The sequence below is a fragment of the Lutjanus erythropterus genome, chromosome 6 (genome assembly GCF_056507025.1).
Source record: "Lutjanus erythropterus isolate fLutEry1 chromosome 6, fLutEry1.hap2, whole genome shotgun sequence".
In the NCBI taxonomy this organism is placed as follows: Eukaryota; Metazoa; Chordata; class Actinopteri; order Lutjaniformes; family Lutjanidae; genus Lutjanus; species Lutjanus erythropterus.
This window is the reverse complement of record NC_139322.1, coordinates 8,217,719-8,234,769: the sequence shown is the minus strand read 5'-3', so window position 1 is coordinate 8,234,769 and position 17,051 is coordinate 8,217,719. Positions and strand designations below refer to the sequence as shown.

Sequence of the window (17,051 nt, the reverse complement as noted above, 5' to 3'; positions counted from 1 at the left end):
AGCAAGATAATATGCTGAAAAAAAAATTGGATTACAGCAATTCTCTATCTACTTGTAGTCTCTAGTGAAAAGTGTGTCTAATCAACAATGGGTTAATTAATCTCACTCATGAAGTTAAGTCCAATTATGGAACACACTCAACAGGATAATTTATTTCCTTCAAAAAGAAGGCAGCTCTGCCAATCTAATAAATAAAATCAAGTTGTCTGCAAAGATAAAATAATGAATAAGTGGTGCTCAACATAATTGTGGACATATGTGATTCTGTATTTGTGTCTTTTGGGATTTATCTGCATTGGCATGGATGCTTCTCCACATCTTCCAGCCAAATTAAGCCTACATGTATAAAATCCCTCTGTAGTAAAAAATGTATGCACTGTACGAGTATTTGTCTCTTGTTGTTAGATAATGAAAAATGCTTCCTTCGAGACACTGGCAGAGAAAAGAGCATGCAATTAGAGGAAGAGAATGGAGAGGGAGAGCGATAGAAGGAGAGAAAGCAACAGAGAGCTGTTTGAATGTGATTAATGAGATCACTGCAGGGTAGGCTGTGTCACTGTAACAGTGAGAGCAGGGAGGAGAAGGAAAGAAAGACTCGGAGTGAGAAACTGAGACAGAGAAAGAAAGAGAGGAGTGGGGACGAAGAAGAAGAAGAAAAGACGACGAAAATGAGAAGGGACAGCCGGTTGACTGACCAGGCTGCATTTAACTCACTGCTATGAAAAGAAAGAGGGACACGGAGACAAGACATAGCGAGGGAGAGTAAATCAGGGAGACTAAAAAGGGAAAAAGCAGATATAAGGCTCGGATGAATGGAACGGCGGGGGCTCTCAGTCTTCCTCTGGCCTTTTAACAGTGAAGGGTTTAGAGGAGCCTGGACCAGGTCTGGCAGATAGAGAGGCTTGTACTCTAAAAGAGGGCCATGAAAGACACAGCCTGCTGCTGCTGCTGGAGCCGAAGCCCGGGGCCGCCGACGGTCGGCCGGTCAGCGGCCTCTTTATCTGGCTCAGGGCTAAGAACTGAGCAGGAGGGGGTCAAGTGGAGGCCAGGTTCTGAAAGGTCACACAGACACCCTACCAGCTCACTACTCAGTGAACAAGCTGGTGATCAGACAGACTGTAGATGGTTACGGTAATTAAGCACCTATGGCAACCACCTCCAAACCAAAACACCCACAACTCATACCCTTACATATAAATTAACTTAAAGCATAAAAAACTGGGGATGTAACAAAATACTGAATATCGTGATATGGCGACATGATATTATAGGGTTATTTTTTTCATTGTATTATTTTTATTTTATTTTCCAAAATGAAAGCTATTGACTTCTGCATTGTTTTTGTCTTACAGTTGTACATATTCAAACATTCATCGCCAATGTCTACATGCTAAGGTCATGATCATAGTCATTATTCTTATTTAAGAATTCTGTACAAATCAGATTTACAATTTATTATAAAGTTTATTATAAAGTTAAAAGTCCATGATAAGTTTATTATATCATGGACTTTTCATCATCTTAACATACCCTGCATTTCTGGTATTGTTACATACATTATTATCATTATTATTATTGACATTATTATCTGTAATGATACATGAACACCTAGTGCTTAGCTGGTTAGCTCAATGCTAACACATACTAGCAATTACCACTAACATGCAGAAAATTGCATTGCAATCGCTGTAATATTATTATCCGTTTTACTTCACATCCTTGACATAAAACGCCATGTGTGCGCAGACTTTCTGGCATATTTTTGCAATGATCTAATAGCTGCTGATTTCATATTGCTAACTCAATCTGCAAGTATGGCTTCAACACTCCACACTGAGCAGAAACAGCTACATGTACATGTGCTGGAATAACAGTCATGATATAGAGTCTCTAGAAGCATATGAGTCAACTTTTTTATTGTAATAAATCATAATATTGAATTGCTATGCTTAAGAATCCCAATACATATCAAATCGACATCCAAGTATCGTAATAGGATCGAGTTGGGACTAGAAACTAGAAAATACTGTCATTCTTTCAAACTTAAAATGCCCCAGAAGTTTGAATTTCTCTACCTCAATAAAGTTAAATATGCTCTTGAATATAAATATAACATTCACTCTGAATGTTGTTCCCACAGTTTAGATAGAGGACTTGAAGCTTCAGGCTCTGCTGAAGTTTTTCATGGATATTCAGTAGAGCTCAGACCACCTGCTGATCAGAGACGGTGTTCCCCCACGAAGCCAAAAAATGCCTTTATAAAGCACTTCACACAAATGTGAGATAATTTTTATTGGTCATCCCGTCTTTCTGTCGAGGTTAGGAGGACAATCTTTTTCTGTGAGCTGGCATCCGCTGAGCCCTGAGGTCCACGTAATGACAGAAAATGCAATTTAGCACTTCTCAAATCTTGCTGGTTTTACTGTAGGACATTTGATTCAGCCTCGTCGAGAATGAGCTGCAGGTTGTGTTGGGAGGGAAAATGTTCTTTTACACGTAAAAGTACTTTCTGCAGGCTATGCTCAGCTTCCAGCTGTTGCCGTTGGCCAATCTGAGGCTGCATTACTTAGTTTAACATGATTAAAAAGATTGCAAGCAATCTAGCAGGGAGAGTCTTGAAAATAACTCTAATGGACACATATTGGCAGCTGTCATCTCAACTTAAACGCTCCTTATGCCTCCACGCCACTTGTCAATTTCTCATTTTGCTAAATTTGAAGTGTTAGCTGCCCGCTTCATAAACAGGTGTGTTGGGTATGGCTTTCATTTAATTTTAAACAAACAGGACTTACAACACAGAGACAATGGTTAAACAAAAGGATGCAATTATTTATTTTGTGTGGGATTAATTGGAACACAACGCCATTCACTGTGAAACAAAGTGATGCAATGGTTATTATAGAAGGCATTCAGTGAGAAATAACAATTTGTGAGTATGATGATTGGAAACAAATTCTACCTGGTGGCGATTGTGACGTCGCTTTTTACTTGTAATTGTGTTTCTTTTCATGTCAGCTCAAGGTTAATGCAAGCTGTGCGGTGACAATGGAGATGTTTAATAAAGCCATTAAAATGATTCATTCTTTGTGTTTATTCTCAATCCCATGAGGGAGCACTAATGACCAACTGGAAGCAACAACTGAAAGTTGGTAATGAAGCAAAGTGAACAGGGTTCATGTTCGTATCACACTACATATATCATGACAGTAGAGAGGAAGTAGCGTGGGCCTCTATTCAGTTGTTGCTAGGGACATCATCCTCGCCTCTAGTTAGATCCTCTTTCTCTCACTAGCTGTTTGTCTACCAGTCTGTCTATCGTGTCTTTGCGTCACCGTCCTTCCCACCTTTTGTAAGCTGTTTTCACACACGCGCTCTGAGCCACGTCTTGAAAACAAGGTCAGGGCATCGTCTAAATGTGCCCTTTCGCACATGCGGCACACTCGTCCGCACCAAATGTGTTCTCACATGGAACCGCATGGAAATACTCCGTATGGTTTAGGCGATGGTTGACGTCTGCAGAGCGTGCAGGAGGAGGAGAAATAATGATCACTGTTTTTGCATTGATGTCACCACAAACAAAGTCTCAAAATTAATTAACTGTGATGGAGGGGTGATAGCATGACTCAACACTTTGTGGCACGCTGGGATTTGCAGGATGCACGCGTCATCGATGTTAAAAGAAGGTAAAAATGTATTATATAGACTCATGTAGGCTGATACTGATTGGCAGACAGTTTGTTTGAAAATTAATGCAATGTACAGGCAAGCAGAGAAGTCATCAGTGTCATCAACAGGCCGAGTCACTCGCTCCTGACGATGAGCTGCTCTAATCACACATGTGGTTCACCTGGACTTTGGACTACAGGGAGCTGGCAGGGTTCACTCTGGGGCAACTGATTCTGACATTTGCATTCACACACACAGCTCCCACAGGTAATGTCTAGATAATTGGAGAGTTGCAGTGCATGTGTGCTGTACTCTCTCTTCCCAATTTCCTCCTCCATTAGCACGTTGACAATCCAGGTTGGCTACAGCAAACACGGAGTCTGCAGTGACACAAAATCTGCTTAGCCGATCCCTCGTTTCCACATAAAAATGAAGGCCAGGCTAAGCCGGGTTGCACCGAAGCTGGGCCTGAGCGAGTCAGGCAGGTGAGCAGGTGAGCATGAGTGGCACGGCTCTCAGATCACATTCCCCTCCGAGGACGACCAATCCAAGGACGAACTCTCTGAGACTCACTGTGGGTGAACACAGCATAGAGGGTTGAGAGAAGGGTTGGAGGAGGGGTTGACCACTTGTGCACCAGGGCCCTGCAGGAGCAGCTGCCTGCATTTACAAGCCTTTCAAGTCCCCGACACTTTATGCCCTGCGATCAGCTGCTACCCTCAGCGACACTCCAGCACTGTCTGCACAACAAACACACACGTCCCCCGCTTTTATTCAGGCCAGTGTGGGAGCCAGGTGAGTCTCAGCCACTCGCCCTCCGCTACGTTAACCAGTTCAACAGGACTTGTCCAGTTAAACACCTGAACCACCCTTTCAAGTTGTCCCCTTCAGCTGCCGGGGGCATCATCCAAACCAATTCCTGATTATTCATCAGGGCGTGATGAGAAGAATTAATTAGGCCGAAAGCAGAGCATCATCAAGAGCCGGAAGACATTTTTTTCCATCCGTGGTTTACTGCTGATACAAAACACCACTAATCAACCCCTGACTTCCACTCAGCTCTCATATCCACCACCATTATTTGTGGTGCTTGAATAAAGAAAACAAAGCATGCAGTGCAAGTCAAAATATGAAGCCTAAAAAAGAAGGAAGGGTCACTGCATCACAAACCAACATTCTTTGCACACTGAATCCCAACATATCTACATCTGTTGCATGACCTTTGATGAAGAAACGCCTCTAACTAATGAAAGAAAAGGACTGATTTCTCCAGATGTGCCCGTGTGTTTATTTGCTATTGGTCTCCAAATAGCATGAGTGACACTGCATCTCCCAGAGGCTTCAACAGAACTGGCACCAAGCAGAGCACAGAATGATGTAATGACGCTTCCTTTCATTTTTAGTTTCCTTGCCTCAAACTACTGAAATTTTTTTTATCTTTAAAGAATATATATATTTTCACGTCAAGGTTTCAGGACTATAAAATTAATAATTTATCCTATATAGACCCGAGTAACTCTGTTGAATGTAGAACGCAGGAGAGCAGGCCGTCAGGGAACGTATCTCTTTGGTCTCCGGTTCAGCAGCTCTTAACCCCTGCTGCTCCGTATGGCAGAAACTGGGATGGAGCATGTTCATTCTCACTGTCTGCGAACTGACTCTGATTAACAGGGGAATCCTGAATGTGCCTCTGCTGAGCTGGCTTTAACCTCCCCATTCATCTATTGCTGGGATGTCTTTCAACATCCAATTTTACATGTGCAGCCGTGCCCTCCATCTCCATCTATATCAAAGGCAACGCTCCCCGCAGCTCCTCTCCTCCTTAATGCCGTCGTTGCTTCCCACCAATCCCAGTCCCCCGTGTGGGATATGTCTGTGCTTAAGCACAAAGTGAACCACACACAGCCAATTCCAATTTAGATGATGCAATTCTTGGGTAATGTGTATCCAGAATAAACTGCATAGCAGATTGCCTATCTCTATAATTTGACCGGCAGAGCCCCGTAGCAGTCTTTTGGTCTGCGGGTACATAAGAGTGATAATGTAGCTGATGGAGCCTGGTGAGTATCAATGTAAATCTAGGTCTGGAATTTAAATAGGACATTAAGTCATGGGCAGGACTACATGCTCACTGGAACACAGTAAATCAAGTTTATTTGTCACATACACAGTCACACAATACATAGTGGAATGCATTCTCTGCATTTGACCCATCCTAAGTATTAGGAGCAATGGGCAGCCACGGTCGCAGCTCCCAGAGGAAACCCATATAGACACGGGGAGAACATGTAAACTCCACACAACAAGGCCCCGCCACAGTCGAGATTCAAATGTAGGACCTTGCTCTGAGGCAGCAGTGTTAACCACTGAGCCACCCTGCTGTTTCGAGGGCTTATCGAACCTTGATACCTTTATTTTACTGACAGCATTGCTTCAATCCCATCAAGTACTGAAAAGTGCCTTGTCAACACATGTAAGGAGTAAATCTCATTAGCGTCAGTGAGCAAATAACCACGCTGTCTAATGTTACATGACGTAGAGACATACAGGTAAAACACTATGCTTACACACAGAGACACACACAGATAAGGGAACTATGTGCCACCTGTTAGCTAACCAGTGCAGCTTGTCATGTCCAAGAAGTCAGGATAAGTTATGTTTAGTTTTTGTCTTGTGTCTATGTTGTCTCGTGGCTTCCTGTTTTATTTTGACACCTAACTCTCCTCTCGTTTCAGGTAACTTGCTCCTTCCCCCTTGTGTGATCCCACTGGTCTGATTGTCTGCCCTGCCCTGATTGTTTCCACCTGTTTCCCATTACCTCATGTGTGTGGGTATATAGTCTGTGTTTCCCTTTGTCCTGTGCCAGTTCGTCTTGTCTTGTGTGCCAGAGAACCCATGCCTGTTTGCTCCACAACCTTTGTCAAGTCAGGTTTCGTATTCTTTGATACTTTGTTTTGCCTTATGTTATTTTGATACTTTGCCTTGTTATTTTCCTCGAAAGAGTGATTTTGATTTCTTCTGTGTTTATGGTATTTTTCCTCATCAGAGTGTTTTTTGTTAGTTTGAGATCTTCCTCGATTGAGTGATTTTCCTTTGATACTTTGTTATTAAAAGATATTATATTTGACCTCGTCTCCAGAGTCGTGCATTTGGGTTCAGTCCTAGTTCGGTTGTGACACAGCTAGCCTGTTAGCTCACCTCATTGTCCACCCAGATGGATAACCTGGAGCTGGAGTGGACAGTGTCTCTGACAGCAAGTGTTGCACTGCTTACAGGAAAACAGGTAAAAGCAGAAAACATTCTGAAGCTGATAGTCAGACACAGGCCAGCTGCTCTTTAGCTCAAGGAAAGTAAAACGTATCACTCTGCCACTATTTCCTAGTACCACAAATGTCACCTACACAGTCATTCCCTTCTTCTTCTTCCTTAGATTGGGCCCACTAAACATACTGTTTGTTATTAATGTTCCTTTTGACACATTCTTAATGTTGTCCAGTTTCTTCATTTTAGTCCAGGTTTAGTTACATGCAGAGTGACTAAACCTGGTCTCAGGTCTCCCTACTTTGGATGCTGCAGTTGTACCGTAAAGTGTCATCTAATTTTCTTTTTAAATGGATTTTTAAAAATTGGTGTGGGGAAAAAAAAGTATGTTCAGGAAACAGTATCAAAGTCGAGGTATTAGTATCAGTGCAGGTATTAAAATCTTTTTCAATAGCTGCTATTGGCTTAGAGTGGAGTAAAGGTCTAGTTTTGGTCATGTTTAGTCCTCATGGAACTGGTTTCAGTGTAGCTAGAAAAAGGCCTGGGATATTGATTGCCCCCTCACAGCTTTCTGCTGAGGTGAACATCTGCTGCCCTCCACAATCAATCATTGCCTCCAGGGGTGCCACCCAGAAGTCCACAGCCAGTTTCTGAAAGCCTCATGACACTCCGGCTGCACATTTATCACATAACTCTTGTATGATAGTAATGCAGGTTTCACTCCACCTGCACAAAATATGGATTTGTTTGTTTGATCCTGCATCACACAGTAGCATGTAAGCCCTTCACACCCTGCACACATGATCACAGCACGTGAGTGCTAATATACTGCAGGAAGCTCACACCTGTAGTGCTATTGTTTCCACTATATATGCATTCTCCTCACCTCAGTGTCTGCTCACTCCCCCACCCTCTTAACCCCTCTTCCTCAATCAATCCCTTGCAAAAGCCGGCCACAGGCAGCTGTATCCGCCAACACTATCCCTTCTGCTTTGCCATGCTCCAGCAAAGCCCAACAGCAGCATATAGAGGAGCTGGGTCTGCAGGGAGAGTGAGGGGGGGAGGGAGGAGGAGCGGGATTGAATGGGGAAGCGGGAGATGGAGGGCAGAGGAGGGGGGATTCTTTGGGAAGGGAGCCAATCCAATTACAGGCAGCGGTGCAGCCCTGGTTTCTTTGGCGGCACTAAATTCACATTTCAACGGTCTCTTCCTCCCTCCCCCAGCACCTTCCTCCTTCTCCTTCTATCTCTGCCTCTTCCTGCTACTCCTTTTCTTATTTTTTCTCATCATGGCTCACACTCACACCCCCAAACCGTGCATCCCCGCACACGACACCCCCCCCCACCCCCCTTCCCTCATCTGTGTGACTCTCTCGGTTGCATGAAAGAGGTAAAGTTATAGAACTGTATCACCAGCAAAGCATCTTGTCACCCTATAGCTGTGTCATGCTCAGATCTGTAGGGAGCCTGCAGCGTTCCCGTCTACGTGTCTCACACAAGGAGGAGCTTATCAGGCTCCTGCAGAGGAGCTGCAGCCAGGGCTCATCAGGTCACCCTATCCCTCTGCCCTCCCTGTGACACCTGAGGGAGTGAATGGATAACACCCTCAATGTAAACACATACATATTTCAGACGGACTGAAACGCAGGAGGACACCTTAAGTGAGGGGGCAAAGCAGTCCTCTTCCTCTACCACTACTGTCATGCATGATTACTGATTATTCATCACCCATTAAAAAAGTAATGCTTTCTTTTTCCACACTGGTGCAGACTGTTACAGTGGGTAGGCTAATTGTGGTCATTCTCTCATTCATGCGCATTAGGTGGACAGTCGCTGCCTGTTGAATCATTTGTCTGCATGCAAAGCGTGACTGGTCCTTGTCCTATAACATACTGTACCTGCATGTAAATTTTTTGCATCGTGGCAACAGCACTTTGTCTGATCACATGATTTTAAACAAATCAGGTCCAGAAACAGAGGTGGAAACCTTAGAATAGTCTGTAATTTTAGTTTTCAGCTTGATTACTGTATAATCACCTGAAAATAAGAATTTTCGTGACCTTAACAAAACACTGGCTCTAAATAGAGTCTTTTTTTTCGAGACAGATATTTTCACGCCACTGTAGGTTTTCCTACATGCTTGGAAAGGGAGATGCAAGCTCACTGCTAGATGCCACTAAATCCTACACACTGGTCCACACTGGTTCATTGTTCTTGGTGTGGACAGCCCTTTAGTCTTGGATTTGATCACATTACCTCTAAATGCTTTCAGAGTTACCTCGTGGACCAACGGCAGTGTGTAACTAATTGAAATATTAAAACCAAATTTGAGCAAATTTCAAAAGGTGTCCCTGGGGCCTGTTCTGTTCACTCTTTACATTACAGCTCCAATGAATAATTAGACAGTAGACTGACTGGTTTAAGTAATTTTTTAAGAAAAAAGCTTCTTAAATATGAATATTTTCTGGTTTCTTCAGTCCCCTATGACAGACACATTAATGTCATGCTGGGCTTTGGAAAACACATTTTCACACACATTTTCTGACATTTTATCGAGGAATTGAGAGATTAATCAACAATAAAAACAGTCATTAGTTTAGCCCTACTTTCATTCATGATCTTAAACTGATGACTGTAGACTTGCATTTGACTACCTCACAGTGTGAGGATGAAACAAATTAGATGATACTCATTGAACAGAGGTTTATTAAAGTGTTCTGTTAGTGTAAGTGGTATTACTACATTCTTCTGTTGTCATCTGGAGCTGTGGCTGAGTGCTCAACATGGTTTTTCTGCTCTGGCCACCAGACCGTGGTACCCATTCTCTAGGTGCCCGACTCATATCCTGGCTACTTCCTCCCCCATGTTAGCGTTACTGTGGTTACAGTCATGCCCCTCTGAGGAGCGAGCCTAAATACACAGAAGCACGCAAGGCTATTTTGCATGGATTGAAGGCAGGCGGCAGCTACAGACAAGAGTGTGGAAGGAAGCGGGGAGATAAATACAATATGCAGGGAACAGCAACACAGTGGGGAAAACACTCTTTTCTGTCTCATCTAATTTAACCAAGTAGAAAAAGGTGCTTAATTATTAAACAGCTCAAACAGGGGATTACATCGAATGAATATTCTCTCCACCACAGCCTGATTGGTGTATTGATTTAATTATGAATAGATGGAGACCAAAATAACCCAGGCCAACACCATTTGTGTTGCGTTGCCAGGCTCGAAATAACAAAGAACTTGCCAAAAGAGGTATCAAATTGGTTTTAGCAACTCTCTCTTTCTTTGCAATATCCTCCTCTGAGCCTCCTTGCAGCTGTTAGTAGGGGGAGGGACGACTGTATGAGCCAGTTACGGCCCCGTGACACACTCCTGCTGTCACTCAAACAGGCACCCCCGTGTGACGAGGAGCCAAGTGAATACTGACAAATCCTTCAACCAGCTGTCTAAATGTAGTCTAGAAAGAAGCATCAGTATGCAAGACAAACAACTACTGTGACACAATGCACACACACAAACACATATTATCTGCATTCAAACATGTCATTAAAATTTTAAAGGGATAGCTCGCATGATTTGATGCAGGGTTGTATGACGTATTTATCAATAGTCACTGTATTAGCTAAAGTTGATGGCGGCCTGCACGTCCCCAGTTTGGAGAAGCAGAGAGGAATACCAGCGTGGAAGCTAAGCAATGTTACACAAAGATCCACCCAAAAAAGTAGTTTAAGTGTAGTGTGGAGTCTATTAACAATATTTTCCACTGCTTTCCCTCGCTGCCAGACAGCCTTTTCAGGCGGGAAACAACCTTATATAAGCCAAATATTGTTCTATCCAAATCAACCAAACTCCTTGGGTGAAGTTAGTCATTTTATCTTGCAGAACACGGGAGTTGCCGCTCTACTGCTGCCTCCATCTGTTAGTTTGTTTGTGCTTTTGTGCGACTTCTGTGTTTTAAAAGAGGAGTTCTGATTCAATAAAGTCCTCAAATAACACAAACAAACTAACAGACTGAGGCAGCGGTAGATGTGTTCTGAAAGGTAAAATTGCTGATTTCGCCCATGGAGTTTGGTTGGTTCGGAGAGAACAATATTTGGCTTATATAACAGCGGTTTCCCGTTGTAAAGGACTGTCTGACAGCAGAGTAAAGTGGTGAAAATATTTGAAATACAGTGTACACTTAAAAAAAAACTCATATAAACTCTTTTATTTCTGTACCAGCACTGTGTGCAGGTTGTCAAGTGTGTGCCTTTCATTTTGTGATGGCATCCAGAGTGGTATCAAGAATCTTTTTTTTTATACTAGTATTGTATCAAAGTTTAAAACTCTGATATCAAGAGTTTATGGGCTTATAAAACAGTGTTTTACTATCAGAAAAGGCTGCCTGATAGCAAGGTAAAGTAATGAATATATTCAAAATATAGCGTGCACTTAAACTGATATTGATTTTTTTAGATGGACCTTTTTTTAAGTGGCTGACCCTGTCCACAGCAGTTCATTATTTAGCTTCTGTGCTGCTGCCCCTCTCTGTTTCTCCAAACTGGGGGCATGCCGACCACCATCAGCTGTAGGTAATACACTGACTAGTACCTCGTACAACCCCACATCAAATAATCCTGACTATCCCTTTAACATTTGATAGTCTAAGCATCAGCTATCTGGGATGATTCCAGACCCAGAGCAGTGCAACAGCTGCTCTAAATTAATCAGCATAACACAGAAACTTCTGATTGACAGTCTCACTCCTCGAATCATCCCAACCCGGAGCATATAGCACTCACTTTCCTCACCTTTCAATCCTGTCAGAGAGAGATCTCATCTAATACCTTGTTTCCTGTGGCCAGGGTGAGAAATCTATCATTATTAACTGACCGGCAGCCCTTAACCCTCTACGGCGTCGGTGTACTCTAACCAAGACTAGAAGGTTTAGTGCAGGGGCATGCACTCTCTTTTGCCTCTCAGTGGGCCACAGGCAGAAAGGTGCCTATTAAAATTAATGGGCCAGCGCAGGTTATCCAACACTGCGACACTGGAGCTCACTTAACAAGCAACTGGTAATGACCACTACAGTGAGCTAGCCGTCGCCATTACCTCTCTCTGACGCTTTGACAGCAGGCATTAAATATTGAGGAGATAAGTTTCCCTGTGACCATGATCCATCTGCACGGAAATAGGACCACTTCACATTGTCTGTGCCCCGTGGACCACTGGACAGGCCGAGTCCTTATGTATCACAGTGACACAGTGAGCAAAAATGTACAACAGCAGACCTTTAACTGTTAGGTGAAAAAGAGGAAAGGAGTCGGTTACTGACCTTCTTTAGACGTCCACTCTTGGTGCCCACAAAGGCCACGCAGTAGCCATTGTAGACATAGGAGGTGACAGAAGTCATGCGGTCGCGAGTCTCGGTGTAGAGAGTGTGACCGGTCACCAGCTGGGAACCACCGAGTGGCTGGTTGATGTCCAGACCACAGAAAGAGTCGTCAATGGGCACCGGCTACAGACAGACAGACAGAGAAGAAAACAAAAGTTAAAGCATGAGGTGAGTAGAGAAGTCAAATTACCAGCTCACGATTGTACACCTTCGTCAACCAGTCAAGTTCCAGTTTACATGCATGTCTGTATATATAACAAGGATTATGATGTCACAATGAAGTTGACCTTTGACCATCTGGATATGAAATGTCATCACCTCATTATTTTATCTTACGAGACATTTGAGAAAAAATCTGTCATAGTTAGCATATGAATTCTTGAGTTGTAGGCAAAAACATGAGGTCACTGTGACCTTTAACCCCCAAAATACAGTCAGTTCATCCTTGAGTCCAAGTGGACATATGTGACAAAGTTGAAGAAATTCTGTTAAAGCATTTTTGAGATATTGCAGTCATGAGAATGGGATGGACAATCAGTTTAACCTTGAGTCCAAGTGGACATGTTTGCTGAGGTTGAAGACATTTGGTTAGAGCCTTCTTGAGATATCGCATTCACGAAAATGACAGACAGACTTTAGGTCACAGTGACCTTGAACTTTGACCTTGGACCACCGGAATCTGATCAGTTCCTTGAGTCCAAGTGGACATTTGCACCAAAGCTAAAGAAATTCTGTCAAAGCGTTTTGGAGCCATCGCATTCATGAGAATGAGACAGACAGACTTTAGGTCACACTGACCTTGAACTTTGACTTCGGACCGCCAAAATCTAATCAGTTCATCCTTGATTCCAAGCAGACATGTTTGCCAAGCTTGAAGAAATAACATCAAAGCGATCTTAAGATATTGCATTGACGAGAATGGGATGGCACGGCGACATAAAAATGGAAAATGAAACACAGAAAAGCATTAAAAAAATGACTCTGAGACAAACGTGTCACATTAAACATAGAAACCCCTGACATGAAATGTACTGTATGAGGCGGAGCGACAAAAATACCTCAGAGGAGAGACAGACTTAGAGAATAAGACATTAGCAGAGCCGAGAGGCTGAGACGCAGAGTATCATAAAAGAAGACAGCTCAGTAAGGAGGAAAGATGAAGGTGACGGAGTGAGACAGAAGGAGAGAGCGATGGTCAAAGTTGTGGAAACAGTGACGGTGTCAGAGGGTGTCAGGGACGGAAATGAGGGGGTGAGAGAGGTGAGCCTGACAGAGAGAGGGAGGTCAGAGCGAGGTGGAGGTGTGCGGGCGAGTCTCCCAGCCAGACAAACGTTTGCCTTTCTGTTCCACTTGGCAGACATGTTTCAGCTCCGCCTGACTGAGCTCCACCTTGCTCTCACCGTGGCTCATTACCCTGGCCTATCATCACACCTCTGCAGGAAGACACATACTGCATGATAACTATGTGCACCACCGGCAAACACACGGCATGATAACCGTGCAACCCTGAAATCTGCATGTAAGCGAAGAAGCTGCAATGAACTATGTTTACCCATTCGTTAGAAAATAATTACTACCATAAAGTCTCATTAAGTTTGACTTCAGTTCTTGGGGCGTGATTATACTGTATAGATCTTACATGAAATTCTTAGAATGAAGACTTAAAGGGATAGTTTGGATTTTTTGAAGCAGGGTTGCATGAGGTACTTATCCATGGTCACTGAATTACCTACCTACCTACCTAAAAACATGCCCCAGTGTAGGAAGCTAGGGAATGTACTACTGGACAGGGTCAGCGGCACACCTAAAGGATGAACATCAGTTTAACTATGTGCTATATTTAGAATATTTTCACTGCTTTACCTTGCCATCAGACAGCTTTTTCTGACGAGAAACCACAGTTTTATGAGCCAAATACTGCTCTCTCGAAGGCTGGCAAACTCCATTGGAAAAAGCAGTAATTTTACCTCACAGTATCTGGTCTTCTGCTGCTTTGCGTTTGTGTTATTTTGTGACTTTGGTGAATCCAAACTTTTCTAAAACCCTTTTAACACACCAAAGTCATGCAATAAGACAAACAAACTAATAGAGCGAGGCAGTAGTCGGCCGGCAACTCTGTTCTCTTCTGCAAGGTAGAGTTACTGATTTTGTCTATGGAGTTTGGTTGGTTCGGAGGGAGCGATATTTAGTTTATGTCCCAGTGGTTTCTTGTCAGAAAAGGCTGTCTGATGGCAAAGTAAAGCAGTGAAAATATTCTAATTATAGTGTACACTAAAAATTATATAGATTTTTTGAAGTCGCCCTTTTTTAAGTGGCTAAAATACCTTTTGTTGCTCAGTTTGTGCGCTGGTGCCCTGCTCTGCTTCTCCAAACTGGGGGTGCACCGACCAACATCAACTGTAGTTAATACACATACTATTGATAAGTATCTCACACAACCTTTCCTCAAATAATCCATGTTATCCCTTTAAGTTCTTTGGAAAATTTGTCTGCGATTATATCTTGTAAAAATCGCTCAAAGTGAAGACATAGCTCCATCCTGTAGTCGATCTCAAATAAGACAGGAGGAGGTGGTGAACGAGGAGCGAGACAGCGGTCTTTCTGGTGTTGAATCAGGTCAGCTGAGACAGCCTGAGTGGCAGTGGCCTCAAAGTGCCATGTGGAGTAAGTGAGATGGCCAGGCTGGCTGAGACCCAGCACTCCTCCCATGTATATATCCTATAGCACCTAGCTCACAAACTCTATCTCATACTCCCTCTGAATATATATGTTCCCCCCCTTTCTTCAACTCCAACTCATTAATTCTCTTTCTTTCACTCTATCTATCTCTCGTCTGTCTCCTCTCTGTCTCTGTCTCTGTCTTCATCCTTCCTGTCAGAACGGTATAAGCAGACTATGTTGAGTGACATTTCCCACTCTGGGAGGCAGCTCAGCCTCTCACTACACACCACGGCTGTAAAACCTTCCAGTACTACGCAGATTTTCATGAGCAGAGTAAAAGCAATAATGCTGACAGGGAATAATTGCCTCTGCTCTTATAGTCACGCCCTCTACTTTATAGCATTTCCTTTTATTTCCTTTGCCCAAAATAGCACAGAGCAATGCAATGGGGTTATCCACTGCAGTATTTAAACTAGAAAAAAAAAACAGGTAAGCTTACATTATTCTTTTCTTGTACAGAGTGTCACCCAAGTGAATAGGCACACATCAGCCATTCATTTATTCACACCCAACCCCTTTAGCTATTGAGCAACAAATTCTTCATCTATTAGAGGTTGTGGTGGATGATTCAGTGAAGCATAGGACTCTCAAACTACTTGGTTAGGTTTAGAAAACAAAACTACTTACATTTTGGCATCAGAACTACATGGTTAGGTTTAGGAAAAGATCATGGTTTGTTTCTGCAATGTGGGTGTTAATAGGCACATTGGATATTTACACCCTAGATGTAAATAGCATTAGTGGCTACCTGGGTTGACACTTAGGTGCTTGTGTAAATAGGCACATTCACTTTTCCACCTTGGGTGCACGTAGCTACACATTTACATCCCAGGACACCTTGGTGCTTGCCCATGCCATGCAAGGCCATATACATCTGGGTGTAAATAGCCATATTGTCTATTCCACCCAGGATGCAAATAGCCACTTTGGCTGTTCCACCGTGGGTGCAAATAGTCTTGTGGGCTACAGACACTTGGATGCTTGTCTATGCCAATTTCATATTCATATTTATATATACAAAGCTACCCAGGCATAAACAGACACATTTGCTATGTCTCTCTGGGTGCAAATAGCCACATATTTACATCCTGGGTGCAAATAGCATTGTTGACTATGAACACCTGGGTTCTTGTCTCCACCATGGGAAGCTATATACACCCAGGTGTAAATAGACACATTGGCTATTCTGTCCTGATGCAAATAGCCACATTGGTTATCCCACTGCGGGTGCAAACAGCATCTGCCTTTCATTATAAAATGAAATGTGATATATAGAACTGCTTAATGCTTGTTTTAAAAATATGCTGACTATACACAGACACACATAATGAATCAGATGGGAAAACTAGCAGCTATCTTGAGAAACAGCCTTGAGCTCCAGACTTTGGCTTATCGATAGCTACTCCCTCAAAATGCATGCACTTACTCCACATATGGACTGTTGGGCTCCAGAGCGCTTGGTTCTGATTATATCTAGATTGTTTAGATGATGAGCGGTTAGCAGACTTGGCAGCCAAGTCGAATCCCCCTGGACTCCACGCGGTTGAGTTTTCTTCTGCACCTTGTTGCAGATTTTTCGGGTTTGTTTTCCCCCTGCCTTATCACAAATCTTGTGAAGAAATGTAGATTTGCCACGTCTCAGCCTGTTTCACGTGATGCAAATTACACCGGTTTATCTTTAGCAGAGCTGCGGAGAGACATAAATAGACTCCAACCCCGTGTGATTAATCCTTATCGAATGACTCACAATACAGTAAAATATTTAATCTATGCTGAAAAACAGTTGTTACCCTGGTCTGCTTCAACAGCAGACTATATAATCTTGTTAAACAATGACATTAATTGTTCCATTTGGTGTGGAGTTTGAGCGAAGGATGAATTAGATGTGACAGGATATCTGCTCCCAGAGTTTCCCTCCCAAGGGTATATCAGTGTTATCAATACTAGCTCCCCTTTGCTCTCACGAGTGGTTAATTAGTCGTTGGGGCATGAGCGAAAAGCAAGTCAGAATGATAGTGTTAGTCGGGG

The 17,051-nt window shown here is 43.1% G+C and overlaps 1 protein-coding gene across 1 annotated transcript in view; it reads right to left on the bottom strand.

Annotated features, from left to right (window-relative positions):
- The window catches only part of plxna2 (plexin A2), a 265,500-nt gene that overhangs the window by 208,351 nt on the left and 40,098 nt on the right, over nucleotides 1-17,051 (bottom strand). Inside the window, exon 3 of the mRNA XM_084720421.1 lies at nucleotides 12,243-12,425. Coding sequence (XP_084576547.1) covers nucleotides 12,243-12,425 — 183 coding nt within the window. The remainder of the gene's footprint in view (nucleotides 1-12,242; nucleotides 12,426-17,051) is intronic.